We start from the raw sequence: 27,861 nt of genomic DNA on the forward strand, positions 1-27,861 counted from the left end.
CCTCCTCTTCATCTTCACTGAGCTCATCCGCTCTTACTTTTAAACCTCACGGAGAGATGGACTATATTTGAGCTGTGAAGGAAAAACAACTCACCATGGCATTGCGCGCATTTGCACCGCACCTTTGTGCGCTTCTCTATTTATTTGTCTTGGCCCTGGCGGTCGCGCAGCCTCAGAGGAGTCCCCCAAACAGAGCGGCTCTCCGGCAGACCCTGCAGTGGTCGCACAATGGAAAGGTCTTTAGCATTTTGAGTCAGGGCTCGGAGTATCAGCCGGCCAGACGCAGGGGCGCCGCGCAGGAGCAAGTGCAGCCGAAGCCGGTCACCATCATCCGTGATGGAGACGCTGGACAGCCGGACGCGCCGAGCCAGCAGCAGCAGCAGCAGCCCGTCCAGAGACTGGTCAGGGGTCCCGAGCACCGGCAGCATCACCACCGTCCCCCTGTGGAGCGCACTGAGACCCAGCGGGACCCCAAAGTCAACGAAACTCAGGGACGGCTCAGCGTCAGTCCACCTCGACGTCGAATCGAGGACATGATGGTGGGCGACGATCCTTACGACCCGTACAAGTCCATCGACCACGACAATCCATATTACAACTATTATGACGCCTATGAAAGACCCCGCTCGAGGTCCAGACCCAGAGCTGGATATGGCACAAGTTACCACCAGTACGGTAAGCGCGAGTCACGGAAAGCCACGGTGTATATTACTGTGGTCCGGTTTGTCGGCACGTTTGCTCAGATGCATTAATGCACGAATTTGGAGCAACAAGTGGGCTGTGCAGGGCTGCACTTCTGTCAGCTGGGGACCAGGGCAGTGTTGCCCCATGGTGGCCGCCAAGAAACCGGAGTTGATCTATCATGTCACACTGGACATACATGTTAATACTGTACCATTTGTTACTCCATCTCAACTGACATGGAGAAGGTATTGAGTTTGATTTTGCAAAAGCTTTTACAGAAGTGCTGCCGTCATTCCAAACTCCAAAAATACTGTGCACTTAAGGTCACACGTATGGTAGTAATATTTCTCCTCCTTTACCAAGGAGTTTTTGAGTTCAGAGTCTCTCTCCAGTCAGTTGCCGTCCTCTGCCTGTCTATTCCCTCATATGTCCCTTGACTTTTGTTAGTATGTTTCTTCCAGGGACTTTTTTCATTTAAAAGAAATTCAGAAATTAGCTTGTGTCATCATGTGAAATTTCTGGCTGCTTTCATTCTTGCTGGTGTAGCAGGTAGCGAGTCGATGTCTGTCTGCCAAATAACTCACAAACAGAAGATCAGATGAATTTTTCAGGCAGTGTTGATGGTGGGACAAGTAAGAGATGATGATATTTCAAAACGTGTTTTGATCCGGACTACAATGTGGATAAACAAACCTTATAGTGGATCAGTAGCTCTGCAAAGAAATATTTCCAGCGTGGACACTTTCTTCTTCATGTCCTACTGTGCGTGTTCCAGCATGTTGCTGCCCCCTGCTGTTTGACTGAGCTATTTTGAGATGTGAAAAAAAGGATGCCTCACAGTAACTGATTACTGTTTCTATTTACGTCACAGTGTAATCACTTGTCAGTGAGTGCCTTTTTATTTTTTATTTTTAAATCTTGTTGCAATAAAATGCTATTTAAAGTGCTATTTCAACTTGAAATTTAGTCTGTGCTTCTGCAAATGTATGGAACTGATGAAATATAATGCTTGAAACAAATGTATTGTATGGCTGTCATTTACGTAAATGTCTTTATTTACATCTATTTACAGACACACTCAGTCTATAATAAACCAAACCACTTTTTAAAGTGAAACCCTGTGACTGTTGCACAGATGGCTTGAACCCCCAAGTTGTAGGCAAATTTACTTTCTCTGTTTGCCCCTGACAATATTTTGTTTCTCCCACAGTATGACCCACTGTTGGGGATTTTTTTATTTTCACTTTCTGAGTGAACTTTTGACAGGAATGTAGCTCCCTATAAGATTGTCAGTTGGAGAACAAAATAACATCTTCTTCTCACTGACTTCCATGTTGTGAAAATCGCTTGACTTGATGATGAACAGGTCTTCTCATCACAGTCACCACACCATGATCAAATCACACATAAGATCCGTAGCAGTCGAGTTGTCGGGGTGCAATTAAGTGATCCAGCACTCGGAACAGCTGATTCCCTGCTTCCTCTGTTCCTCACAAGCTGAAGAGCGTCGCTCGGTTTATGCTCAACCCTCTGCAGTCAACTCTGGATTTGCACTTGTGGCAGTGGTTGTATCCCTACCACTTCATAAACAAACAATTCAGCTGTTCATTTTTTTTCACTGGGCATTATGTTTCATGGTTGTCTGGGAATGCTTCAGGAATCCCAGATGAAGGGCTGTGGATTTTAGGGAGAAGGAAGCCTGGGCATCTTTCTTTTAGCTGCTGCCGCCGCAACCCCAGTAGATGGATGTGTCAAACATAAGGTGAATCGCTCTGCTCCATGGAATTTACAAGCCCCTTGAACTTCAGTTCCTGATCCGGAATGTTCTCTCTGGACAGGAATATCTTATAGTCAAGTATGCGACGCACAGAAAATAGCAGTCTTCTTTGTTGAGAAAGATGTTGGTGATAACGGTAGCAGTGCCTTGCTGTCTGAAACCACTGAATTGAAATGGTGGAATCCTTTTTATCTCTGCTTGCACATCCTTGACCAGTTCTTTGTTCTGTCCAGGTCTGCCTGATCTTGTGCCCGACCCGTATTACATCCAAGCCTCTGCCTACGCCCAGAGAGTTCCCATGTACAACCTGAGATGTGCTGCGGAGGAAAACTGTCTATCGAGGTAGCGGGACACACTCCTGAGAGGAAAAACGTGCCAAGTAGTGTCTGTGGAGGGGGAGGGGGAGGGCACCATGGAACCAGGAGATGAAGCGAAATTCACCAATCCTAGTGGATGCGGGGTGGAGTCCTCGATGTCGGGAGAGTCTAATCATAGTTTGCTGCAAAGAGCAAGACTGGTAAACACATTATCGGGAACCAGCCTTTTTTTCCACCCAACATTTAGTGTTTTCCCTTCAAACTGGCAGTTACAGAAATAGTTTCAACCACTTTGCTCACGTTTTTTCTTTTTTTCAGTTCAGCTCATCGAGCTTCTGTCAGAGACTACGACACCCGAATGCTGCTGCGCTTCCCACAGAGGGTCAAGAACCAGGGCACTGCTGACTTCCTGCCCAGCAGACCTCGCTACTCCTGGGAGTGGCACAGCTGTCACCAGTGAGTAGACCCAGGCCGCAGTCAGCGCCTGGCTTAGCTTCTGTGCTGCTGTGATGTGGGCTCACCTAGATGACCTGCTCCTGTTTCCTGTTTGGCATGAGGTTATACTGAACCTCAGATATGACATGAGGTTAGGAGGACAGAGAGGTGTTGCGGGCTCCGCCATCGGACACATCTCTCGAAAAGCTCCGACCATCTGTTAAGAATGTCTTTGTCATCAGTTATCCATCTGACAGTTGGCAAAATTACTCAGACAGCTTTTGTTGGTGACCTGGAGTTAATAAGATGGTTTGGAAGGAACTGTCATTCACTCTCAGTGGAAAAGCTGACTTTATAAAATGCAGTGTACAATCCAATAACAACAAAATCTAACATAGATGGGGTTCATTCATTTATTTCCTATATATATATATATATATATATATATATATATATATATATATATATATATATACATATGAACTTGAAGTAATCCCAGTCCAGGGGAGGATGAGCCCGTCACCTGTTGTAGCCTGGATGTGCGCCATCCAGGCCACGACAGGAAATAAATGAATGAACCCCATCTATTATCTGAAGCGAAGTGTGTTCCTTTCAGATGAAGTAATTCATCGACCTCATCCAGATGGTTTGTCTATCTTATGATATTAGTCTGCGCCATGCGTTGAGTCAATACAAGCTGTTCCTCCTCCACATAAAACCATGTGGGCATTGACAGATGTGATTCACTGAAGTGTTTGGAAAAGTCATTTTCAGTTTTTTTATCCAGTGGGATTGTTTATCTGATCAAGTAATTGTTGCCATCTTTTGGAAATTGTACATTTGAATGGAATGACTGGACCTGGCTTGACCTTAAGTTTTGTGCCTGCTACTCCAGACATCATAAAAATGTTGGTGTGCGGAGGTTAACCAGCCAAAAAGGAAAACTGTCAGTATTTGATTTCCCCCGAAATAAGTGTGTTGGAAAGAGACTGTGATGAATCAGGGGCGACCTCAGTCTTCAGTTATGTCCTCCAACAATCAGACCACTGTGCTGCTGCTTACCCAAAATGGAGCTGGCCGAGACCCCGAAAGTGTAGATTTTTTTCATGGTGTTTTCACAGGCTAATGATGTCAGCCCTCGGTCTGGTGCTCTTTCATTTAAGAGCAGTTTAAATACGGGCCAAGCAGAGTCGGAGTGTGTGAGCGCGATAAGAAAAGCAAACGTGAGTGTGTTGTTGCAGCCACATTCCTCTGGGTAATACTTTACAAATGGTAATCACAGCAACATCAGCGGGACCTGTGATTCTTGGCGAGCATGTGAAGGCTTCGAGCTCTTAAATAAACCCAAGTCCTGGGAGGAATTCTGATGATCTGCTTCTGATCCACAGGCACTTCCACAGCATGGACGAGTTCAGCCACTATGACCTGCTGGACGCATCCACCCACCACTCTGTGGCTGAAGGCCACAAAGCCAGTTTCTGCCTGGAGGACACGTCGTGTGACTACGGCTACCGTCGACGCTACGCCTGCACCTCACACACACAGGTCTCTCACGATATTTACATCATGGTCCAACTCATTTACATATGCTCTCACGTTCTGTCATGTACAGTTTGTCAAGTCTTATTTTCAGTAAAAAAAAATGTCTCATGGTCAAGGTACGTTGAAAAAGATAAAAGAAGCCAATAGAACAAGTAAAAAAAACCCAACATATTTCAGATTGTATGGCTTTGGGATGAGATATTGTGACTGAAGTTAAGCTTAACAAGCTTGGTAAGATTTGGTGCTCAAAGCATGCAGGCAGAGAAACACATGCTTCAGTTTAGCCTCCATCAAGCAGGGTATGTGATCATGGACAGCTAATTTAGTTTGGTCGTGTTCCAAAACACCGGCAGGACACACGAGTCATTTGAGCAGTCATCTCTCGCTCTCTGTGGTGCAGATGGCGCTGCAGCACATTCTTCTTCACTCCTACTGCCACCTGCTGTCCCAATGATACTTCAAATGATGTTGAATTATCAAAATGAAATAATTTTAGGGCAACAATAACGATAAAAAAATTACATCTGATTATTTTATTTTATTTTATTTTATTTTATTTTATTTTATTTTATTTTATTTTATTTTATTTTATTTTATTTTATGGACTGCACGTTATTCCAAAGCTCTGTCTTAGTTGGTGGGATTCCTTCTGCCCATGGCAATAAAGCTGATTCTGATTCTTTTTTAAAATCACAATGTACTTCAACTATGAACTACTACTGCGCAATTACATTGAGTATTTGTGGAAGTGTCTCTGCCTTTGACATAGCAGGGTCATTTAGTGTCAAGCTCTCTGCTATTTATACAACACAAGTTATTAAATCCACTAACACATGATACAATGTCCAAAACATGAAGTTCATTTTGTGGCCACTAGAAAACTTCACTAGAAGGAAAAATAAATTCTTTCTTGCAAGTGAACATTCACTTTTCAGAATGTACACATGACTTTTTTATTTTATTCTTTTTTCTTTTTTTTTTTTTTTTTACAATAATCCATTACATAGCCACAAATAATAGAGTTCAATAACAGAGCTCTGCTGGCGACACACAGCTGGACGAAGGCTGCAAATGGTCTCCTGGCCAAACCGTGCACGTGTCGCTCTTTATACAAGTACATGAAGTATGTCAGTATCAGCTTAAATTGTCGCGATAAATGGGCAACGTTTCCTGACAGTTTTCCAACGCTCAGTTTACTACATACAAATTCAGTCAGGTGAATCAGATGAGTAGTGTTTATAAAATGCAGAAAAGGTTTTAAAGTGTGAATGACTGATGTCCTTGTTTTTTTGTTTTTTTTTAGCGAAGACGCAAAAGAGAAGGTATAAAAACTTGACTGTGAGTGCAGTGTTTGACCATTCACCAGGACAATAAATGTATCTTGTAAATAGAAGATTTGTTTACATTTTCGACACCTTTGTCTGCAGTTTTCATGAGACATCAAGTCAGAATGAAGTTGTTCAGAGTCTAATGTTTTCAGAGAACAAGACAAACAGTTTACAAGGTGATAATTTGTGAGTCTGTGCATTTACAGGCTAAATCATTAAGTGGAAGTTGGAATGAGGTTCTGTCTGGAGCGACTGTGGAGAAGCAGGAAATGTTTTGGGCTTTTTTTTTTTAATTCCCTGCAGGACCAGACTTTAAAAAGAGTCTAAGCCACTTCTCAAGCAGCACTTTCATTCTTGCAATATTTTCTCACTGGTCTAGGGTGGGTTTTTTTTATACCAGAAAAGAGAATGTTGTGCTCCACTTTGTTTATTGATTTGTTTTTTCAGTATTACTACAACCGCCTCAGGAAAAAGCCTCTCAAATGCGATTTGTTCACTGCATCACGTCTTTCAGTAGCTGAAGTGACGTTGTCTCTCCATCGACAGGGTCTCAGTCCAGGATGCTATGATACCTACAACGCTGACATTGACTGCCAGTGGATCGACATCACAGACGTGAAGCCTGGAAACTACATCCTCAAGGTTTAAACGAATCCTCTCGTCTTATTTATCCCTTTGTCAGAGTGGAGGGTCATGAACGCTGTCGTTACAGATCAGCGTAAACCCCTACTATCAGGTGCCAGAATCCGACTACAGCAACAACAATGTGCGTTGTGACGTTCGCTACACTGGCAACTACGCTTACGTGTCAGGGTGTCACATGTCAACGTAGGTGTCTGCTTCTTATCTGCGAGTGTTTCCCTGATACTTTCAAATCAATTGATGCATCTCTTCTGCTGCAGGTACTAAAGCGCCGCAGACATCTGCATAAATCCAAGTATTGCAAGAGTGGTGGAAAGGAATGCACATAAAAAGGACATAAAAAGGCATAAAATATTTAAAATACTTTCAATAAAAACAGAAATGATTTTATGTGATTGCATGTATTGTGCACTATGTTTCTTCAATATTGGATTGTCTTTGTATCATTTTTCTTGGATGTGGATGTTGCATTTGTCTTCGGTCCATGTTTTTTTTTGTTTCCTCTCAAATTCAGTGCACTAATTAGTCACAGAAGAGGGGTTTTAAGGTGTTCTAAGGCAGGATATACATTTGTATTTTCAGTCGACAGGTGCTTATTTGTATTTACATTTGAACCTGCGCCTTTGTTTTTCATACTTCAGAGGCGGAAATTTTTTTTTTTTTTTTCCCAATCACAGTAATGGAGAGGACGACTTGGCTCTTTTAATATGACTCGTGGACTGAAATGGATCTGTTTTGTTCAACTCAAAGACGCTCCACATGACTCCATATGGACAATTCAGTTTTACTTGAATAAAAGTGTTCTTTTTTGTAATATGTTGAAGAGTAAAGAAGTGTTGGTGTGGATGGCCTATGATGCAACATTTGGCTACTTCATCAGAACTAACATTTCAAAAAACTTTTGAAAACTAAAAGTTAAAAGCAAGTTAAAACAAAGGAAAACATTTTGCCACTAGTGTGTTTGTTAATATTTGACCGTAATGTTTGTCAACATATCGTTGTTTTTGTTTAAAAATAAATAAATAAATAAAATAAGAAATACATAAATAATTAATTAATCGTGATAATTTTTAAAATTGGTATTAACAATTTCCTTGAATAGTAAAGGGATGAATTGCGACACGTTATTGGTGACATTAAATCAAACATACACAGTGGTTGTCATTCGTAGATCGATTAAGTGACTAGACGCGTGTGACCTCCTGGCCGGCAGATGGTGCCAGTGTGACAACAGACTTGCTTTGCTCCTGGACTTGTTTGCGTCGCTGGCTCCAGGAGAAACCGGAGCAAACTACCAGCAGTGCGAGTGAGAGTGCGTGTTTTCGTGCTTGTGTGAATGATTTAAAATGTTTTGACAGCGTTGCTAATCGCAGTTTGAGAGACGATGCATCAAGTCAGCGTGTCGATCCCTTCGTTCCGCTCGGAAAACACGGCGGTGGAGAGAGGATACACGGTAGGTCGACCCGTCGCTCACGCACCCATTTCTCTGTGGACGTTTCTTCAATAACTGCACCATTTGTTCAGTCAGAGATAAAGAGTGACGTCTGGGATGATTGGTTCAGCGGATCTGCTTAGTTTCCAGTGTGTTTTCTATGGGAAAGTACTGTGATACAAGTCTCAAGGACGATCTTGAGTGATGTTTTGACGTCACTTCACTGGACCTCTCGAGGTCACTACACGCACCTTACACGGCGGATGATCGCCTGTCTGAGATGGACTTTCTTCTTATGGACCTTGTCAATGAGAAACTTAAGGCAGCACATGCTGCTGGTGGCGGCGGCCTGATGAAGGTCCATGTTTTGGAAGGTTCACGACCAGAAAGTCTGTCTGCAGTGTGTATTAGAAGTATAAAAATCAAAGCACCGATACTGTTAGGAAAGTGAGTGAATTAGTTCCAAAAGCTATTGGTTGTCTTCAAATGAGGCTCGCTCCGAACAGGCCTGGGGATAGTGACAGTCTGAACTGGTTTGCTAACATCCCAATACCATCAAGTCCTTCTCAGCATGGGTTCGCCTTTATTTGCTTCCAGCAAACCGCAAATATTGTGACAGAAATTATATGTCATTTTGATTGTTCCCTTCGCCTTCTTCTGCCCGCCACTTCCTCTTCATGCTCCATTGGCCTGACAGATGTTTCCTGTCATTATCGCTGACTTCAGCAGTAATAGTGACAGAAAGGAGACTGTGGATGGAGGAGTCATTTGACCTTTTATTGACTCATCAATTTGGTTTCAGGTTTTTAGAATCGATGTGTTGATGAATGGAAGACTGCACTCTGTCGAGAAACGCTACAGTGAGTTCCACGCTTTGCACAAGATGGTGAGAAGCCCCTTCACTGCATTATAGATGGGAGAGCTGCGTTCAAATGACGTTCGCCGGTTCCTTTCCTGAACCCTTGTTGTCTTATAACTTGACCTTTCGTTTACATGGCTTTGGGAGGTTACTTGTGGCCATCCAAGTTTTATAGAGATGTTTATCTGCATGGATCGAAAGTCCAAGTTTATGTCAGCATTGTTCAGATTAGCCTAAATACATACATACTGAAGGAACACAACCTCATTGCAAGACTATTTTTTATAAAAAGTCCTTGTCTTTTGTGAATTGTATTTAAATAAATCCAAGATTTTGAGGAAAATGAATTTATTAGGATAAAAGGAAACATTAGAAAATAATAAGAAGGGGATGGTCTAAAAAAAAAAAGAAAAATGTAATTGTATGAATCTTTTAAATGTATTGAGATGAAGTCGGCTCATGTGATATAGGAGTGACGTGGAGCCATTTGTGGAATCATTTAAATATTGAAAATAAATGAATGCGCTCAAAACGGTTGAAAAAATATAATTTATACTTATTACTTGTATTTAAAAGAGAGGACATTTAAGATATCATTATTATTATGATTAATTGCACAATCGGTTTTTTTATGTCAACTTATTTTAACGATTTATTCCTGACATTTTTGCTTTTGCACGTGGAGAATCATTTTCTCAACAAAAGAGGAAGTGGTCGAAGTTTTGACAAATAGTGGCCGCAGCTTCCAACAACGACTCTCCAGTAATATTTCGGATTTCTTTCAGCTGAAAAAGAGCATAAAGCCGCCTGAGATTCCTTCTAAACACGTCAGAAACTGGGTACCAAAGGTCCTGGAGCAGAGGCGGCTGGGCTTGGAGCTCTACCTGCAGGTACACGATCGCGCCACCGCCGCCCCCTGCTGGACATTATTACGCACTGCGCTCGCTGAAACCAGAGAAAACGTTAAGCTGTAATTCAAATGCTAGCTGTGCAATTTGCTCTTCTGTTTGTGTTTCTTCAGACTATAATTATGGAAAATGAGGCTCTTCCCAAGATATTCCTGGATTTCTTGAATATCCGACACTTTCCCTCAGTGCCAAAGACTGAAAGCTGTGGGTGAGTTCAAACTGCAGCAAAATACAGAGCGGTGGTGAATTGTTTTGGCAGCCGTTTGTTTGTGGTCGAGGGAGTTCCCAGTGCACAGGGCGATGGCGTGGCTAACCTCTGCTCTAAATCTTTCAGCTCCTTTGATACGGAGTCGCTGGAGTCCAGGTGATGACCTTTGCTTCTTGTAATGTTCGCCGACTGTTTATTCATGTTTGTTTGTGTTTCCTTGTCAGTAAACTTTCACACCAGCCTGTCCTGCTCTATCTGAGAGACCCCTACCTGCTGCCTTCGGCTCACGGTGAGTCACCGACCACGTCTGTGTGGACACTGTGTTCAGAGAAGACAAACAGTCCTCCCTCAGCAGAGACAGGAGAGAGGTCAAGGGCTGTTTGGGGTTATGTTTGGACTAGACTTCAGCCATCCTGGCCTCGGCCAGGAAGGTTGTTTGTGCTACCCTCTGTGAAGACGCCAGCGCTCCTCTGGACACAGCGTGTGAAGATCCAGGCCGCTATTCAAATTATTGAGCACCAATTTTAGCACTAGCGATAATTGTCAATGAAAACAAGAGCTACCGTTGGTGCTACGTTTTGGCAGGTTTTCATGGGATTAAAGTGCAGACTCCGCTCTGCAGACGTGTGAATTTTCCTCTGAGATGTATGGATTTACGGATTATGACTCAATCGTTCACTGATCAAACATCAAATACTGTCTCTCTAGCATCACTCTGTCTTCCTTGCAGACTCATTTTCAAACGTGGTGATTGAGGGGGTCATTCACGGCGTCTTCTACCCAGACGTGCAGCCCAGGTAGAGACACAGCGTCCAACCAGAAAGACTGTTACTGCCGATGCAAGACTCAGAAAACCCTCAACCTCATCTTGTGTACTGTGGAAGGAAACCTCCTCCTCCAGGTACTCTGGTGTTAGTCAGAGGAAGTATCAGCGGTTTGTTTGTGTGTGTGTGTGTGTGTGTGTGTGTGTTTGAGACTTTTCTTGGCTTCAGCGACGTGGAAACTCTGACGGAGGCATGAAGCTCACTTTCAAGTGTGTTTATTTTAGAAAACAGCTACAATTGATGACACCCGACTCACTAAAACACCTATGTATTTACCTTTATAGCGAAGTAGTATGATGTTTTTGTACTTGTATTATGACGTAAGTAATAATTGAACTTTTTGATGATCTGTAAAAAAAAAAAAAAAAGAAGAAGGGACACTATGATGCTGCTAAATTTAGAGTTTGATGTCAGTAAGTTAATGGGCAGGTGTTGTATTATTATTATTGTTTGTTATTATGAGCACTGACAAGACTTTAAAAATGATGTACATGAAACACAGAATTTGCAAATAGAAGGAATAAACAAGCAACTGAAAGGAAATGTATAGAAAAAAAAAGTTTATTAAAAAATGCTGTAGTCAGGTTCAATTGATGCTCGACCAGTGCAGCATTTGTCACGTTTCTTTATACTGGATTTAACTGCATTTCAAGGTGATACTGAAACATGCTGCATTGATCATTGCTTCAAAATACAAAAAATTATTGAGAAACAGTTGTTCAATCCATCAGAAAAACATATCGTCTCAATCGACCCAGTAGCCTGGGCACCATTTGAGCGCTGCTGAGCAGGAAGCGTTCCATTTGTTTGAGATTTCCAGTGACCCTGAATGCTGCACGGCTGAGCAGCATTCAGGATTTTCTAAATTGCTTCGTTCAGCCTCCTCCACTCAACCAGTCGAAACAATTTGTACTGTTTGAATGTAAAAACACTGTCGTATGTTGGGGGATCAATTGGAATTGTGTGTGTGTGTGTGTGTGATATACAGTACAAGGGATATAATATTTTAAATAATTTATTCAGTGCTGTGACAACTTGGAAAAGTCTCAGTTCACTCTGTATATGCAAAAGTCAAGTGAAGACCAGCTGTATGTTTGTGTTTCCTAACCAATCATGAAACTGACTGACTTCTTCAAGGGGAATGTGAAGGTCTGCCTCCTCAGTTTAGCCTGCACATGAAGGGTTCGGACAGCTAGCTGCGGTGACTGTCCACCAACAGGCCAGTTCCTAACACTAATGACAGAAGTGATCCGCGTTATATTGGATTTGGTTTCAAAGGGACTTGACCATTACTAAAAAAAAAAGCAGTACCATGTTGAGCAATAGTAATGGTGGTTACTCCATCTGTGATTCAACACCTGCACATACTCTTGGGTGCTGTTCTAATGTTGCATGTGATGATTTTGACCTCTGTTTTTAATTGTGCGAATGGGCAGTTACACCTCATAATCATGATGGAAATTATTTATGTGTAGCAGAGTGCCATAACTCCAGTGATCACCCAGCACCTTAGCATTGATGCTAACACCAATAAAATCAATTTGCATTAATAATTGCTGGTACGTTGTTTTTTATTAAATAAAAAGGCTTTATTATTACAAAACCATTTTGCTCAACTTTTCGACATCACGTGTGGAATTACACCATTGAAATCATTCTTTATGAACCTCTCAAATTATTTGTTCAAAAATGCGATTTGAAAATTCTTTTAAGAATCAAATGGGAAATGTTGCACAGCAGTGAAGTACTGACCTGTTGTTTAAAAGTAAACGCCTTTAACAAATTAAAAAAAATATACACACATTTCTGTTCGGATTCCCCGTTTCAGTAACAGTCCAAGTCGTAAAAACATCTAAAGCTCTCCGTGACCGACTTCATCTTTGAGTCCGTCGTCCATGTTTTGCTCTGCCTGTGGTCCTTTCATGTTGGCAAAGGCAACTTCGCGTGTGAGCTGCTCCACCGGAGGAAGTCCCACCGCCAGGTTCCGCATCGCAATAGCGGTCATTAAAAACCTGGAACACGGCGACGCATTATGTCAACTGAATATCCTTGGCACTTTCATTAAAGTGAACACACAGACGACTCACGCTCGTCGTATTGTGTAGTACTTCTTCACAGTGAAGCGCTCGAGCCGCTCAAGCAGACCGGCCTCCCGACGCTTCTTCACCTCATTCATGCGCCGCTGCCGCTTCAGGAAGAGACGAACAACCGGGTCAGTTGCGTTGACCTCTGCTCCATCCTCTGCCTCCGCTAGGGGGAGTAGCTCTGGAGGAAGCGGCTCGGTTTCTGTGGAATAAATATTGAAAGCGAGTGTTTGGAAAGTGCAATGGGTATGTACTTTTGCAGCACCATCTAGTGGCCAGAAAACAATCTTGGTTAAACTATGATCAGGGTTTCTTTTCTGAGTTTTGTATTTAAATATTCAGCAAATATATTTAAGATGCAGAGTTACCGCTCAGTGAAACCCAAGTTATGATTCCCTGAGTCAGTTATTATTATTATTTTCTATTAAACCACAGTCACATTATCAAGTGGTTATTGAAGTCTCAGCTCTCTTGTTATTGACAGTTGACCAAATGCAAACTGACCCTTACAAACAGCTGTCCTGGGTGTGGGGAAAATAATGTAGGCGCTCAGAAGGCTGCAGCTAACTGGGCTGTGTTTTCACCTGTTCCGTTGCGGATGCGCTCCTGCAGCTCCTCCAGCTTGGTGAAGTTCTGCAGCAGTGCCGCCTCTGTGGTGTTGACGTAGATGTACATGTAGCTGGATGGCTCCTCCGACACCGTGTATACTTTGTGATACTGTCCAGCTGGAACCTACAAGTGCACAACAACGGTCAGCAAGTCTAAGTGTCTCACGTCTAGTGAAGTTGTGTTGCAGTACTCTTGTCTGCTCGCCAGGCTGCAGGGTGATGTTCTTCTTCTCCTCCACAAGCTCCACATTCACTTTGCCCTGCAGCACGTGGATGCTGGTGTTGCCCAGGTCTTCACTCACAAAGTTTTCTAAATGAAGTCCTGCCAGAACAAGCGCATCAGTCACAGTCAGATATACTGCACAAAGACGACAAAAACTAAAGATGAGAACTGTGGTCTGGTGGAGGGGAAGCAGAACCAGGCTAGCCACAAAAAATCTGACCTGTTGTGCACTTCCTTAATTTTTCTTGTTCAATATATAATATCTTTCTTCCCACAGGTTCTCTTAAATCATTTGGGACACAAAAGATGATAGATTTTAACCAACTAACCAAACAAAAATACCAGTTTAGAGCCTGGTTTAGATGCTTGGTGACACCGGACCATCATCTGCTATTGGGTCAGTATGCGCTTGAGAGAATACAGGAAACAAATGGTTCACCTGGGAAATCAGCTATGAAGACGATCTCTGTCTGGTTGTCCAAACTTCCTTCTATCTCCGCAAACTTGGTCCTCCATGGCGACAAGTCGACCAGCAGAGGCATCAGCCAGGGGTTGGGTCGGAAAGGCGACCAGTCGGCCTTCACTATGTCCACGCGAGGGTCAAAGATTCTAGAAGAAGACCACAGAATCCACGGCTAGTACATACAGTTGGGAGCTAACCAGCACTCCAAGGGCGTCTAACCGGATCATGCCAGCAGCAAAACTTTTGCAAATGGCATCGTTTGATCATAAACAGTGGTTTAAACTGGATCCTCGGTAGCCTAAACACACAAAGGTAGTCCTCCTTGACCACCCCCTCACAACATCATGGTTTTCTTCTGTCATCTGCTTTCCCATCTTTCATAAAATTCCCTGGCTCAACTTTAAGGAACTTTTTCTGATTTATTCCACTCCATTTCCAACACATTCATACACAAAATGACTGAGGTGTACACTTGTATTTACAAGACACAAGCACAGTGAAGAACAGTTTACTTTTCTTCATTTATAATTGATGGTTATATCATTTTCAGTGACACTTTTCACCTAAATGTAGTTCCATTTGATCTGAAGTTTGTGTAGTGACAAGTATGCTCAGTTGCTCCTCCCACTGATCTTTCAAATGTTCCTCACATTAGTTCGGTTTCGTTTTTTTCCAGCCATGTTTTGCATATAGAATAGAATAGAATAGAATAGCCTTTATTGTCCTTGTACAGTGTACAACGAAATTTGAGCGCTACTCCCGTGGTGCAAACAATGTAAAAAAAAGAATATATCAAAAACAATCAAGCATGCAGAGAACAACCAGTAGGTACTAATAAATAATATGTACACAAGTAGCAGCAGTAAAAGAGCGTAATGACAGAAAGTGGCACTTGTCCGGATGTAAACTTGAGTGATTTGTTATTGCATACTTATTTCTTTATTGCACTGTGATCAATGTGGTCAGTAATAATGAATTTTGTAGACTGTTTTATCTGGTTTTGGCGTTTTTGTTCAATACTGAGATAGCTTTCGGGAAAAAGCTATCTCTGAGTCTATACTATAAGACCATTGGAACAGCTATCAAGTTAAAAAAGATTTTACTTGAGCGTTGTTTGGACCATTGCGTGAGCTGTCCCATTTTATCATGTGACTTGTTGATCCTCGTGCAGAAGGTGAGGAGCTGTGCAACACAGGTCAGAGAGTGGGGTAGTTCCACTAGTGTTTGTTTTGTCCCAGAAACAAATGTGATACTGAGGGTGGATGATAGACTGTTCACCTCTTTGATCGGCACAATGGGAAGCCCCAACACAGACTCACATGTGACTGTTATACTCAAGGGCACCTCCTTTCAGAGAATCACATGTGTGTACTGCTTGTTATGCATAAATACGCTCCTGAGTTAGGTACCTCTGCTGGAAGCGGTCGTTGATGGACACCCAGATGTCAAAGTAGATCTCAGGATCAGTGATGTTATACCGGGGCAGCATGTGACTCAGGCAGGAGGCATACTGCTTCAGCATATCACCATGGTCTTTCCAGCGACGGCTGTGCGTGAACACCTTGAGGAGACATTTAGAATATATTCATTCCACAATTCCTACGCCAATATCTCTTACATTTAGAGAAGAGAAGTAGAAGGTGGATTTGACTAAAGTATGGGATAATGTAGGTCACCATTTTTTAACCATCGAAGGTAAGGTTGTGAGTTATCTGCAACAAGTCAACAAATATTTTTGAATAGTTTTTCACCATTGCTCCGTCTGATCGCACATTCACATATTCAGACTAAACTCCATAGTCGAGTAACCGAGTGACCTCCCATGTGAGCCAAGTGGCTGAGACCTTTCCAAATGGATCAATAGGAATGTGTTGTAACCTACCCCTGGGTTCAAATATCCAACATCCCCTGTTTTCCCATCTCTGTACGTAATCTTAACGTGTTGGTGGCTTCTGGAGTGAACCATCATGTCCCAGGAGTAGCCGTACAGACCATTGGTCCAGTTGTTGTAGCCCTGGAGTAGAAGTACACATCATACTTGAGTAAAACTCAAACTGTTCATTCTTTATTTGAGGTCATTGTTCTGGATCTGCTTTCCCAAGAGGAAAGACAAGAATTTAGTCAAAAGCAAAGTTCATACTTCTTCAACTTGAGAGTTTCTACAGGCCTAACACGGATAGGAAATGTGTAGTTCAACACTTCCTCAGAATTATTATGGACTATAGTTGCAACTGCTGACAACAAACCTGATTCAACGACACTTACCTGAGTAATGAAGTGCGAGTATGGAAGGAAGAGCTGTTCAGCAATGTAAACAATAGTAAAAATGGCGGCAAGCTTGTGCTTCAATCCCATCTTGGAAGTTTTGGGAGCTGTTGTGGTGTTTTGGCGTCCAGTGCTGTGAGTCTCCGGGTAAACACAGGAGGTGCTGGGTTGGATATCTGATGTGGTGAGGGGCAGGACAGACTTGAGGAGCACTGGGAATCCAGCGAAGAACCTTCTAGGCCAGTCGGAGTAGCAAAAGAGGGGAGTGGTGGCGAGCATGGCGTACGGAAACATCCCTGCCCAATGTTTTTGAAGTTAAAAAGCAAATTTTAAAAATGTCTGTCAAAACATTTGCTCGATAGATACCCAACTCACCAATGCTGAAGAGCTGCGAGTTCATACAGTGGAAGTAGGAGACAAAGAAAATTGCATATGGACGGGTGACGTCAAAAAACAGAAGGTATCCAGCAGATAGATCCAGCATCAGGCCGCCTCCATGAACCACCAGCAAGCTCACTAGCTCCACTGGAAGAATCACTCTGAAAACATGCCCAGAGAGATTCAGGCTTCACGCTGTTGATGTTGAAACCAACAGAAAATGAAAAATGAAAAGCATACACACTTGAATGGATCAAAGAGCCAATGATGAGCCAGGTAAGACATGGAGTAGCCCTCCACCCAGTCCGCATCCAGCTTCTTAATTCCAGCGATGAAGTAAACTATAAATATCTATCAGAATGTATACGTCTTATTAAATCAGGCCCGCATGACAAAAACACTCCGAGCTAAAACAAACCTGCGTCCTCAACAAAGTGTAGTTCCACAGAGGAACGTGAGCGTTTCTAATTGAAGGTCTCCGCAGGCCATCAAGCGACCTTCAAACAGATGACCGTGTTAAAACGACAAACAAGAACATGCAGGACAAACTGTGACTGACCAGTATCTGTTGCCATCCATGAGGGTGAGCTGGAAGCCGATCAAGCCGTAGAGATACGAGTGATTGTTCCAGGCAGTTTTGTCCAGGAAGAAGATGTACCAGTACGTGGAGATGAACATGAGGCAGGACAGCCGGTAGAAGCAGCCCAACATGATGCCTGAAGCTCCTGCGGGGAGAATTAGCAGGGTCACATCCAGCCAGCTCCTCCTCATTGCACCGTAAAGTCACACTTTATTATTTATAAACTTTATTTTTGTCTGTTTTTGGGGAACAGGAGCATTTTGACAATAACGAAACTATATTACAACTAACTATATTACACAGATGATCTGGTATTTATGTGCCTCGGTACCAACCTACTTTGGTCTCCTGTACAAGCTATTTTGCCTAAGGGGAGAAAAAAGGGGAAATTGCAGGTCTGGTTGGGCCCTTTCATCTTCGGCCCAGACAGGCTCCCTGCAGAGACAGTGCTGCAACACCACTTCACTCACCAAGGAACATCACCACATACACCAAGTACATCCAATCCAAGGGGAGAGGCTCCAGGAAGTTGAAGAGTGGGAATCTGCAGATTGGTGCACCATCCAAGTACTTGTAGTCCAGATGACTGAGTCCTCGCTCCTGTGTGATGTCAATGACCATCAGCAAACCTGCATGTGACGTGTGCGTAAAAGAAGAAACATAAAAAGCCCATTCATGACGGAAGCTTCACATAGAGAGACTCACCAAACAGACAGCGGAAGATGCCGAGGGACGCTGGATCGGTGGGGCGGTTCAAAAGACACACGAGGCTGTGCCAAGAGGTCAAGTCTTCTTTTCTGAACCCAAATATTTGCTCCATCTTGGTTTTAGTTTCTTGTTTGTTTTTCTTTGGGGCAGCATTTTCTTTCTTCGCACCTTTTTTTCCCTTGTCACTGCCGACGTGAGCCCCTGGAAATATATACATTCCATTTTTATGTTTACAGGAACCTCAGAAAACAAATTAGCACTATCTTATTGAAGCCAACAACGTAACTACTCGTGCGACTTCGCCTTCACCTGCAGTTGCGTCTCTCGCCTCCATTCCGACCTGTTTTTATGGACAAAGATAAAACCAGGCACCGGGGCCGTCTGCTGCCTCAGCCCAGGTGGAGGTGTCCCGTCTGCTCCCGTCAAAAGAGTTACGTGTCACAGCGCCCACAGACGTCCACTGGGCGCAGGGGTCCGACGGGAAGAGGTGGAGAGGACAGGAAGGCTGTGAAGGAGCGCTGGTCTCTGATTGGCTGCCTAATGTCACCGCCGCAGTCCAGTTGGCGTCATTTCCGGTTAGACTTTTTTTCCTTTATTATGTTTACAAATGGGCTTTTATTAACTCACAACCCAATTTAATATACAGCATACAGGAAGGGAAATTAAAATCAAACTAGCGTTATTTCTTTAATTTCTTTTTCATTTATTTTTCCCCTTAATAGGGTCCTCACTGAGGAATTTGTTAACCCTGCAGGTGTATGTGTTCCATCTTTTATCGGTATCGGCCAACCACATTTTTTCACTTATTTCATTATGCATTATGCATAACGTCAATAATTCGTTTGAACCACACCAAATTATCGCCCATATTGAATATTAACTTCACAGTCACACTTAACTGCGTCTGTCAAAATTATTTAGTATAAATCAATATTAAACACGTCAAATTAAGAACAGTAAAATTAACATGTCACCTCATTTTAATTTACTTCACATTGTCACTTAAATTAAAAAATATATTTTATAAACAATTTTATATTCACGATTCAAACAAAATGTCAAAAAAAGTGTAAAAATTCTTAAATTTGTAATCTGTACACATATCAGTGTGTAAAAGGCACGTACTGTATATCGGCATACATTGTTCTGGCCCGTATTTATCACAAATGTGATATTTATATCGACTTTTTTTTATAACTGATAACAACATTAACAAATAAAACGAATGAATGTGGGCTCAGTTTTATGCACTGCATAATTTATTAGAACTTTATTCAATTTTTTTTTTAAACGTCACCTATGTGCTATTACCATACAGACAGTAGACAGACTGAAAATAATGACCGAATACTTGTGCAAATTCTGAAAAGTCGAATCGTCATGCAACAAAAAATGCAATCAGAAAGCATACCGCTCAATGTTTTTGTCATAAAGATCTGCTATGGAGAGGATCGGGCGTAGTCTTATACGCATAATGTGAAAGAATGCAATGGGCAAAAACTGGGATCGTTCAAAGAAAAGCCAGATTGAATCACGTTTTCAGCAGAAGATGTCATTTTCTAATCTGCCACGTCGAGACGCTGCTGAGCAAACTTTTATCCAGCGAAGAAGACCGACAAAGAAGACAGCGGAGTTCCACTCCGATTGTCTGTTGACGTTTCTGTGAAGCAGAAATCATGTTTAAAAAGGGAACGGCGATGCTTACGTCCCGTTAGCTGCGCGGGGAAGTGTTTGTCTAATACACCGTTGTCGCTTTTGTCTGAATGTGGTATGTTTGTGTGGTATTGGTAGGTAAGCTAGTTTGCAGCTTCTCTGCACTCGGCTGCTCAACATCCACACACTGTCTGACCTGAGATCAGCATCGCTTGTTTCCTGTCCACACTTGGTGTACACGATTCCAGGCTCTCACTCGAAGGTAAGTTTGGTTATTTATTCATGTTTAAATCACTTGTGTATGTTGACGGGTGTGCGAGTTACACGAACAAACCATTTTGCTCGTGAGCGTGATCCAAACAAGCAAATACGTGAACTGATTGATTCTTTCGGCTTGACTGGGGAAGAAAATGATGACGCTTTAGTCACTGATCTTACCAGTGCTAGTGCACACGTTTGGCCAGTCTTCCTGAGAGGTGGGGGCATGTGGGCTTCTCGGTTTCACCGTGAACCAATGCCTTACACTGTGTCTGTAGAAAGACGCCATTCCGTCATGTCAAACAGTCATTTCAAGGCTGTAATTCCAGTAGGCATGTCACCGGCTCCATAAATAACGTTTTAACAAACTTCTAAATCTAAATCTCTGCATTTTGTTCAACCAAGCAGTCGGAAGTTAGTGGATGCTGGTCGCACTTGACCTCCACTATTCAGGTATAATGTAACCAATTGAAGGAGCTTGGTCAATATGGAGCATCCAGAAACGAACCAGATTATTTTCATATTTCCGGTTTAAACTGGCTGCAAGATTCAACGTTTGGTAGCTCAAGTTTCCATTCCATGTTTTTAATGTCTTAACAAATAAGCTGAAGGTCCCTCGTGCTCATGATTTGTGTTTGCCTCTCAACCAAGGGCCTCTCCCTGAGTTGAAAAGCCTGCAACTGCATGTTCTTTGAATGAATACATTCCTGAGATGGGGTTGGTTTTGTTATTATTTAATGCTTAATTATTCACAGTATGCAATGTTTTTACCCTTCAGCTGATGGTGACACTTAAGGAATTTGCAATATTTGCCATGTACTTTTGACTTTTTGTCACTTTTTGTGTGTGTTTAAGGCAAAGGATGGGAAGTCTTGGCAGCAGGTTACAGTCGTCCACTCGTGGACTGGAAGAGGCAGAAGAAGGCACAAGTACCAGCCGCAGACATGCGTGTGAGTGTAGGAAGAGGAAACGAAATGCACAGTGTGACTGCGAGAGCGAACAAGAAGAAGACGATGCAATTCTGGACACACCACGCAGGCAAGTCGGCGCCAGAATGGTCTTTAAGAAAACACTTCTTATTAAGATTCTAACTGTGTTTTTGACTTCAATAGGAAAAAGTTAAAAAGCACTTCAAAATACATTTATCAAACTTTATTCCTAAACGGAGAAAACAGTGACATTCGTATCTGTGCGCTGGGACAAGAGTGGAATCTTCATAAAGTCTATCTCTGCCAGGTAATCATGAAGACGCATGTTAGATTAAGTTTCATTTAGTTAATTCTACCCATTGCTATTGTTTTTGCAGTCTGGATATTTCTCCAGCATGTTCAGCGGATCCTGGAAGGAATCCAACATGATGGAGATCAACTTAGAAATCCCCGACCAGAATATTGACACTGAAGGTTCGGCGTCTGCCAAGAAAAGCGACGTGAATTCTTCATTGATTCTGCTCATCTGTGCAGCCTTGCAGGTGGTGTTTGGATCCTTGTACCGTGACGATGTTCTGATCAAGCCCAGCAGGGTTGTCAGTATTCTGGCTGCAGCCTGTATGCTACAGTTGGTCAGTATAGTGAGGGTTCCAGCATGTTTCCCTGTCGCTCTTTTCTCACCAAGCTGGTGTCATGACAGGACGGCTTGATCCAGCAGTGCGGCGAGACCATGAAGGAGAACATTGGTGTGAAAACTGTTTGTGGCTACTACGCCTGCGCTTATATGTACGGCTTGGACTCCGTGTTGAAAAAGTAAGCTTCTGCTTGTACTGTCAAACTTTTTCCATGCATGCGTCATGATGGGTACGTTTGTCTGTTTGGTCAATTTCCCTTCTTCTTCTGGGTAGCGAAGTCTCTTTTGACTCCTTGGGCAAGGGTTTTGTGCAGGGATGCTCTGATCAGGGTTTTTGCTGCTGATCACCGATACCGATCCAATGGATTTGACAATGAGTTTGTAATCAAAATGATGATACCTTCTCTGTACATGATATGAAAACGTAAACTTGAAATCATGTTAATTCAGACACGTTTTATATACCTCTTCAAGAAGGCAAAAATTAGAAAAAAAAAACTTGCTGAATGCAGCAACTATTCTGTCAAAAGAACAGCTGAAAAATATTTAATTTGATGTGAGACGTCGCAGTTTGGTGGGTCTCTTGAGACTTTGCTTTGTCCGTGAAATATTGACATACTGGCCGCTTGTGGCGGGACTCTTGAGACAGAGAGCACTGCATTTATGAAAGTTTCCACTCCGGATGGTTTAAAACGTTTCAGATTTAGATGACTGACGAACGCTGCACCTGACTCCAAAACGGCGAGGCATAAACAACTCCTGAGAATGGCTGCTCATCTAGCTTGGTGAAATTAGCAACTAGCCTAGTGTTCCGAATGTCACCCTCGGGCCGGTGGTTGTTGCGTCAGCTGCGCTAACAGCCCCCCGCGCGCACAGCCTGCTGCTGTTGAACCAGCGGTCTCACTTTCATGAGCTCGGAAAACTCCGTGCTCCGTCAAGTGCTGGAGCTTTAAATGGAGTGTTTAATTTGAAGCGCTTCCGTGCTCAACATTTCTCCGTGCTGCAGGATGCAAACTTTACATGACAGATTGAAAGAATCTTCAAGGCAGACTGCTGCTTCACGGTTGCTGCTGAGTGAGCAGCAAGTAGGGAGGAGCGGATGTTGTTGTGATCGACAATGACGGTCACGATCGGTGACCTATCGATCTGAACATCCCTATCTTTGCGGAATGATTGTCTCCCTCGTATGACCGCCAAATCCAAAATACTGCCTTAAAAATGTTGTTGGAGTGTTTACAACTCTTGTGAACAACTGCCGCTCTGCTGAAAGGTCCTGCAAATTCAGTCAATTCGAAGAATTTAGCTGCTTAAAATGGGTTAAACGGTTTTGAGAATTTGAACAGAAATAGCAGGTGTGTTCCAACCCTGCAAACACATGTAGGTTAACCAATCCAGTGTCAGCACAAGGCTGTCAATCAACTGGGGATCAGTGGCGGTTGTTAAGAATAAGGTGAATGAAAGTGATGTGTGTTTACTGTCAAACATTCTGACTGTCAATGTCCTTGTCTCTCCATCTACAGGTGCCTCGAGTGGCTTCTCAACAACTTGATGACTCACCAAAACATTGACTTGATGAAAGAACTGGGGTATTTGGTCTCTTTATGATGATTCAGTGTCCCACTCTTCTTTTCCCTTCTGGGTTGCCATAGCTAGTTAGCGAGGTGAACGGCTGTCTGATAACAGCTTTGTATAAAACCCTTTGTTGACAGTATTAATGGTCCGCCGTCTAACAAAGTTGTGGAACTGCATAAAGAGCTTATGGAAATGTAAACTGAAACACTATCTCTTTCTCTTCCTGTAGCAGACATAGTGTGATACGTTATCTCTGGACAAGTGCACTCTTGTGGAGACACGATCACATGCTTCTCATGAAGACACTTGCACTCGCCCAGTCACTGTCGTACACACTGCTGTCAGGGACACTTGAGCTCACACTCTTGCATGCATACAGTGTAGACATATTTTTAAATCTGATAAGACTCCAGCCACTGTCACGGGGACAAGTGATGGAACATCATGGAATGAAAGGACAGGGATCTAAATGTGTCTTTTAAAAGTTTTTTAGTCCACTGTCGAACGGAACAGCCTTTAGCACAGAGAGACTGCTTTGTTTTTCTCATATTATTGCCAGATCTCTTGTTTGTTGATCAAATTCATTTCGGGCGGGGACAGTCAAACTGCTTTTGTTCCATTGTCAAACTGCTGTGCAATCCAGAGAAAGTGTTGGGAACCACTCTGTAGGAGTGACAGTGAAAACTGAAACGCCTCACTCCGTGTTTGTGACTGCGGTGACCAATGTGTTTGTTTTTACAAGACGCCTTGCATGAGTGCAGAGTCTCTGTGGTTTTCCTTTAAAGGCTGTGACTCCAGTGACATTACTTAAGTGTTGTGTGAACCTCTGCGATTTAATAATGTTTGACAGCGAGTAAGCACAGCTCTGGGTGTTTGGATTCTCTGTGCACCAGCAGTATCTTCTGTTTGTCTGCAGGCCCGAACTGATGGAACAGCTTATCCACTCATCAGACCTGTTTGTCATGCAGGTGGAAATGGACGTTTACACAGCGCTCAAAAAAGTAAGAGCGTCAACCAATCACTAGACCGAATCGACTCATGTGTCCTGTGATCAAACCAAGACACCTGAAACAGCACTGCTTTCTTGAACTCATTGAACCTGTACCATATTTATATCAACACAGTTTTAAATGAATTTTATATGTACACGTGACAGAATATAAGGTACATCACATGGTCATCCTCATCTTCATCCTTCTCCTCCTCATCCGATTTAGTACCGTAGGTGTACTCCCACATTCTCACATAGCACATTCATAAATATGTGATGTCTTGTTTACTTCTGTGCAGAACTATGCAAAACTGTTGAAGTGATATTTACAATGTTGTGTAAGATGGATTCTTTTTCTCCACTAGTACTATGCCATTCTGACTAGACCTGTGACCTGTATAATCGATCAAAAATGACAAATCTGTGTGTCTTTGGTGGAGGTGGAAGTTTAAAATGTGGTCCAGATGGGCTCACGCCCATTTAAATTGCTTTTAACTGGATTTGATTTCTCTTGCAGTGGATGTTCCTGCAGCTCAATCCGACGTGGGACGGACCTATCAAGCAGCTTCTGGTGGATGCTGATGCCTGGTTCTGCAAGCGCAGATCTGGTACGGAACAAAGGCTCTGTGTGAAACTTAAATTTGTTTCATCATCCTGTTCATTCCTCTCCAGACCAGTGTGAGAAAGAGCCGTTCCTGAACACGGAGGAGGGTGCAGCTTTCTGCTCAGTCTTTAAACACGTTCGCCTTCAGTACATCATCAACGATCTGGCGTCTGCACGCATCCTGGAGAGAGACAACATTCTGCCGCCTGGTAGGATCAAGTCCTTGCCAACACGCTTTAGTTCTCACAGCTGGAATTCAGCTTCTTCATCTCAGTTATATTAACACTGATCGTGCTGTGTTGACCAGTCATAACTTACAGTAGCTTCAGTGGTTGATGCTCCTTTCTTGCAGACTGGTTGACTGTGGTCTACAAAAGTCAGTGGTTTGCAATGCTGCGGACAGAATTTGACAACGATAACGGGTGCGTAGAAGGGCAGACTTTTGATGAAAATGTTTCTACCTCACTTCACTTCACTCAGTATTTCTTGTATGTTCCAGTCCTCAGGAAGCAAACAAGGATGAGTTTGAGCTGAACAGCATGAGATGTGGCAGAAAACTGACCAAAGATGGAGACGTGAGTAGGAACTGTAGCGTAACAATCTTTGGAAAACTAAACATGAAGTATTGCTGGTGTCCTCGCAGTACTGCTGGAGGTGGACAGGTTTTAACTTTGGTTTCGACTTGCTGGTGACCTACACCAACCGCTTTATAGTCTTCAAAAGAAACACTCTCAGTCAGCCATGCGGGGGCGCTGTGAGTCTGCAACCTCGGAGGCATCTGGCATACAGGTCAGTAGGACAGTGGTCTTCACCAAAATACCTACCCTAAAATAGTAAAAACACTTTCAGCTTCAGCATTCCAGACAAAATGTTTGGTCGAACTGTGCTGATGCAGACGAAGACTATTCTGTCGACTCCAGTGAGCAGATTTGGCAACTTTAATTTTATCTCATGTTGAATAAAGAGAATTCAACTGTCTGGAGTTAAATGCAGGCTGTGTGCAGTTCTGTAACTGTTTGGATCTATTCAAACTCCGGAGAAATTGGGGAATGTTTTGTTGCCTCACTGGTGATCCAGATTTAGAACATCTGGGATGCTGAAAACACTTTCTGAGAAAAGAAGTGAAAGTGGTATTTCTTTCTGTCCAGGTTGCGTCTGGCCTCATTCGACAGTCGAGGGAAACTAGTCTGCAGTCGCTCCACTGGTTACCAGCTCCTCACCTTGGAAAAAGACCAGGTCAGTTGCTGTGACTGTCTCATTGCTATGACAGCAGCTATGGGCCTCTCTTGGCTTTCTGTAGTTCTGGGAGTATTTTGTTACTAGAGCTGTGTCTTATCTCCATATTTCTGTCCACACTGCTGATGTAGAAAGGCACATTCCCGACAAAAATAGTAACAACAGGCTGGTGTTGCTTTTGTCAACTAAAATTATTATTATATCCAAAATAAAACCTGTGGTGAAATGTCTTAATCTCCAAAGTTTTGTTGCCCAACATGGAGAAAGGGACAATAGCCCATGTGTCCTTGCTGAGTATGGTGTCCCTTCACTGGGGTGCATAGCTCCGCAGGAAATGCATCAAGGATCCACCACTTAAACAGACAAATGACAGTTGTTCATCTTTCTTTGCGTCTTCTTGCCATTTATTTTGTTATTAAAGGTCTTTAAGTGTGGTTTGACACAGAATATTTAGCTGTCTATCTTTTAAAACTCTGAGCACAAGACGTACGCATTGATGATGCGTACTGTCGAAAACGTGTTGAATAATGAAACAAAATTAGAAAGTATTTTATATTTTATTCTCACTTGTTAGTGTGTACAAGCATATCAAATGCACCCCCTACCGCAATCTGTCCTGGTGTCTTGAAATTTATTATTTTGGTAACCAGTAATATGCAGTATGTATTTAAAATGTTTACGTTTTACTTGTATCCTACAAGTATAATACAGGGTTGTTAATAGAAATGTATTCCTAAAAAAAACAAAATCAACAGTTGTGTTTGTCCAAAACTAGAGTGAACTAGCTATGGATGACTCAGACTAAGTCTAAAATGCTCAAGACTGGACTCCACTTTAGTTCTCACTCTTGCCACCACAGTGAGGAAGTGGCGTGGTCGGCTCCCCGGAACATTTGTAGCATTGGCCATGGGGATGGAATTATTGGCATAAACACTCCCTGATGTTCTCTTTGCAGCGAAGGTGGACATGTGCTTATTTATCTTTTGTCGTCCGTCTGTCTGTCAGGAATACGTGGTGATGAACCTGGACAGCCGTTTGTTGTCATTCCCGCTGTACGTGTGCTGCAACTTCCTGTACACGTCCCCTCATTTGGACCAAAGATCGGACTCTCCAGACGAGAGCAGCTCTCGCATCGTGTCGTGATGGGGACGGCGGCGTCTGTTGATGGACGGCAACGGCGGCTGGTCTCCACTCTGACCTCACATCACTGATCATCAACTTTGTGGATCTCATCCTGATCTCTGTTCTTGTTGATGTAAACATGTTTACGCAGAGCAGCTGCTATTTTATCGTGGACCTTCTGAACCTCAGAACTTCTCACTTAATGTAAATACAAGTTATCTGCGTGATGTTTTTCCATTGAGACCTCATGCCTGGACTTGGTTTCGGCGTCTGGGTTCTTAAAGCAACTCAGAATGAAATCTGTTGCTCTCATCTCGACGTTACAGCATCATTAAACAGTTGCGTTTATTTGTCGCTCTTCTTTATCAGTCGAGGGTCAGGGAGCACTGGACCTGGTACACGATGTTGCTGGGTTGAACACTACACAGAATCAGGTTATGTAAGAGATGTGTGTTCTGTTGTTACAAACCAGAATTCCCAGCCTAGTTTATTACTCCTGAAGCCTTCAGCTGATCATTGCCCCATTTATTTTCCTGTCTTTTCATCAATCTTAACATCCGTTCCATCATCCTTTTCTTTCTATGCATCTGTCATATC

The 27,861-nt window shown here is 42.9% G+C and overlaps 4 protein-coding genes across 6 annotated transcripts; 3 read left to right on the plus strand and 1 right to left on the minus strand.

Moving 5' to 3' along the window:
* The first annotated feature begins 19 nt into the window (after positions 1-19).
* loxa (lysyl oxidase a) lies at positions 20-7,487 on the plus strand. The gene is made up of 7 exons (XM_053882408.1): positions 20-675; positions 2,695-2,803; positions 3,097-3,234; positions 4,602-4,758; positions 6,630-6,725; positions 6,796-6,911; positions 6,986-7,487. Exons 1-7 carry the CDS (start codon positions 96-98, stop codon positions 6,990-6,992), a joined length of 1,203 nt encoding a protein of 400 aa, XP_053738383.1. The 5' UTR covers positions 20-95; the 3' UTR covers positions 6,993-7,487.
* A 496-nt stretch (positions 7,488-7,983) lies between these two features.
* Positions 7,984-13,584, plus strand: snx24 (sorting nexin 24). Its single transcript, XM_053848411.1, has 7 exons — positions 7,984-8,178; positions 8,960-9,043; positions 9,802-9,906; positions 10,038-10,132; positions 10,259-10,288; positions 10,357-10,421; positions 10,863-13,584. Exons 1-7 carry the CDS (start codon positions 8,110-8,112, stop codon positions 10,931-10,933), a joined length of 519 nt encoding a protein of 172 aa, XP_053704386.1. The 5' UTR covers positions 7,984-8,109; the 3' UTR covers positions 10,934-13,584.
* Positions 12,510-18,773, minus strand: ggcx (gamma-glutamyl carboxylase). Its single transcript, XM_053848397.1, has 15 exons — positions 18,575-18,773; positions 18,263-18,466; positions 18,028-18,186; positions 17,537-17,702; positions 17,396-17,474; positions 17,222-17,328; positions 16,975-17,138; positions 16,600-16,895; positions 16,217-16,348; positions 15,744-15,895; positions 14,311-14,480; positions 13,840-13,970; positions 13,625-13,772; positions 13,044-13,242; positions 12,510-12,968 (listed from the first exon to the last, which is right to left on the minus strand). The coding sequence occupies exons 1-15, from the start codon at positions 18,597-18,599 to the stop codon at positions 12,809-12,811; spliced, it is 2,292 nt and encodes a 763-aa protein (XP_053704372.1). The 5' UTR covers positions 18,600-18,773; the 3' UTR covers positions 12,510-12,808.
* A 167-nt stretch (positions 18,774-18,940) lies between these two features.
* Positions 18,941-27,612, plus strand: gmcl1 (germ cell-less, spermatogenesis associated). Of its 3 annotated transcripts, none has more exons than XM_053845037.1 (16): positions 18,941-19,043; positions 20,057-20,180; positions 21,032-21,214; positions 21,289-21,412; positions 21,483-21,579; positions 21,640-21,737; positions 21,806-21,918; positions 23,260-23,325; positions 24,228-24,312; positions 24,820-24,910; positions 24,975-25,115; positions 25,259-25,328; positions 25,406-25,481; positions 25,550-25,695; positions 26,055-26,142; positions 27,148-27,612. In XM_053845037.1, exons 3-16 carry the CDS (start codon positions 21,039-21,041, stop codon positions 27,283-27,285), a joined length of 1,509 nt encoding a protein of 502 aa, XP_053701012.1. In that variant the 5' UTR covers positions 18,941-19,043; positions 20,057-20,180; positions 21,032-21,038; the 3' UTR covers positions 27,286-27,612. The 3 variants fall into 3 exon arrangements, with proteins under 3 accessions (XP_053701012.1, XP_053701003.1, XP_053701021.1); XM_053845028.1 differs by having other exon boundaries at positions 18,947-19,021; XM_053845046.1 differs by lacking the exons at positions 18,941-19,043; positions 25,550-25,695 and having other exon boundaries at positions 19,050-20,180.
* Positions 27,613-27,861: the final 249 nt, after the last annotated feature.

The sequence above is a fragment of the Synchiropus splendidus genome, chromosome 1 (genome assembly GCF_027744825.2).
Source record: "Synchiropus splendidus isolate RoL2022-P1 chromosome 1, RoL_Sspl_1.0, whole genome shotgun sequence".
Lineage (NCBI taxonomy): Eukaryota > Metazoa > Chordata > Actinopteri > Syngnathiformes > Callionymidae > Synchiropus > Synchiropus splendidus.

What these genes read in the sequence shown, in the direction of transcription:
- loxa (XM_053882408.1), top strand. Translation starts at nt 96, where the DNA reads ATGGCATTGCGCGCATTTGCACCGCACCTTTGTGCGCTTCTCTATTTA. An exon ending in GAGGAAAACTGTCTATCGAG is followed by an intron (nt 2,804 to 3,096) that starts GTAGCGGGACAC and finishes TCTTTTTTTCAG; the next exon opens with TTCAGCTCATCGAGCTTCTG. An exon ending in GAGTGGCACAGCTGTCACCA is followed by an intron (nt 3,235 to 4,601) that starts GTGAGTAGACCC and finishes TCTGATCCACAG; the next exon opens with GCACTTCCACAGCATGGACG.
- snx24 (XM_053848411.1), top strand. Translation starts at nt 8,110, where the DNA reads ATGCATCAAGTCAGCGTGTCGATCCCTTCGTTCCGCTCGGAAAACACG. An exon ending in GCTTGGAGCTCTACCTGCAG is followed by an intron (nt 9,907 to 10,037) that starts GTACACGATCGC and finishes GTGTTTCTTCAG; the next exon opens with ACTATAATTATGGAAAATGA. An exon ending in CCTGCTGCCTTCGGCTCACG is followed by an intron (nt 10,422 to 10,862) that starts GTGAGTCACCGA and finishes TCTTCCTTGCAG; the next exon opens with ACTCATTTTCAAACGTGGTG.
- ggcx (XM_053848397.1), bottom strand. Translation starts at nt 18,599, where the DNA reads ATGGAGGCGAGAGACGCAACTGCAG. An exon ending in ATGGATGGCAACAGATACTG is followed by an intron (nt 17,475 to 17,536) that starts GTCAGTCACAGT and finishes ATCTGTTTGAAG; the next exon opens with GTCGCTTGATGGCCTGCGGA. An exon ending in CTTCATAGCTGATTTCCCAG is followed by an intron (nt 13,971 to 14,310) that starts GTGAACCATTTG and finishes TTGTTCTGGCAG; the next exon opens with GACTTCATTTAGAAAACTTT.
- gmcl1 (XM_053845037.1), top strand. Translation starts at nt 21,039, where the DNA reads ATGGGAAGTCTTGGCAGCAGGTTACAGTCGTCCACTCGTGGACTGGAA. An exon ending in ATTCTGGACACACCACGCAG is followed by an intron (nt 21,215 to 21,288) that starts GCAAGTCGGCGC and finishes TGACTTCAATAG; the next exon opens with GAAAAAGTTAAAAAGCACTT. An exon ending in ATAAAGTCTATCTCTGCCAG is followed by an intron (nt 21,413 to 21,482) that starts GTAATCATGAAG and finishes TTGTTTTTGCAG; the next exon opens with TCTGGATATTTCTCCAGCAT.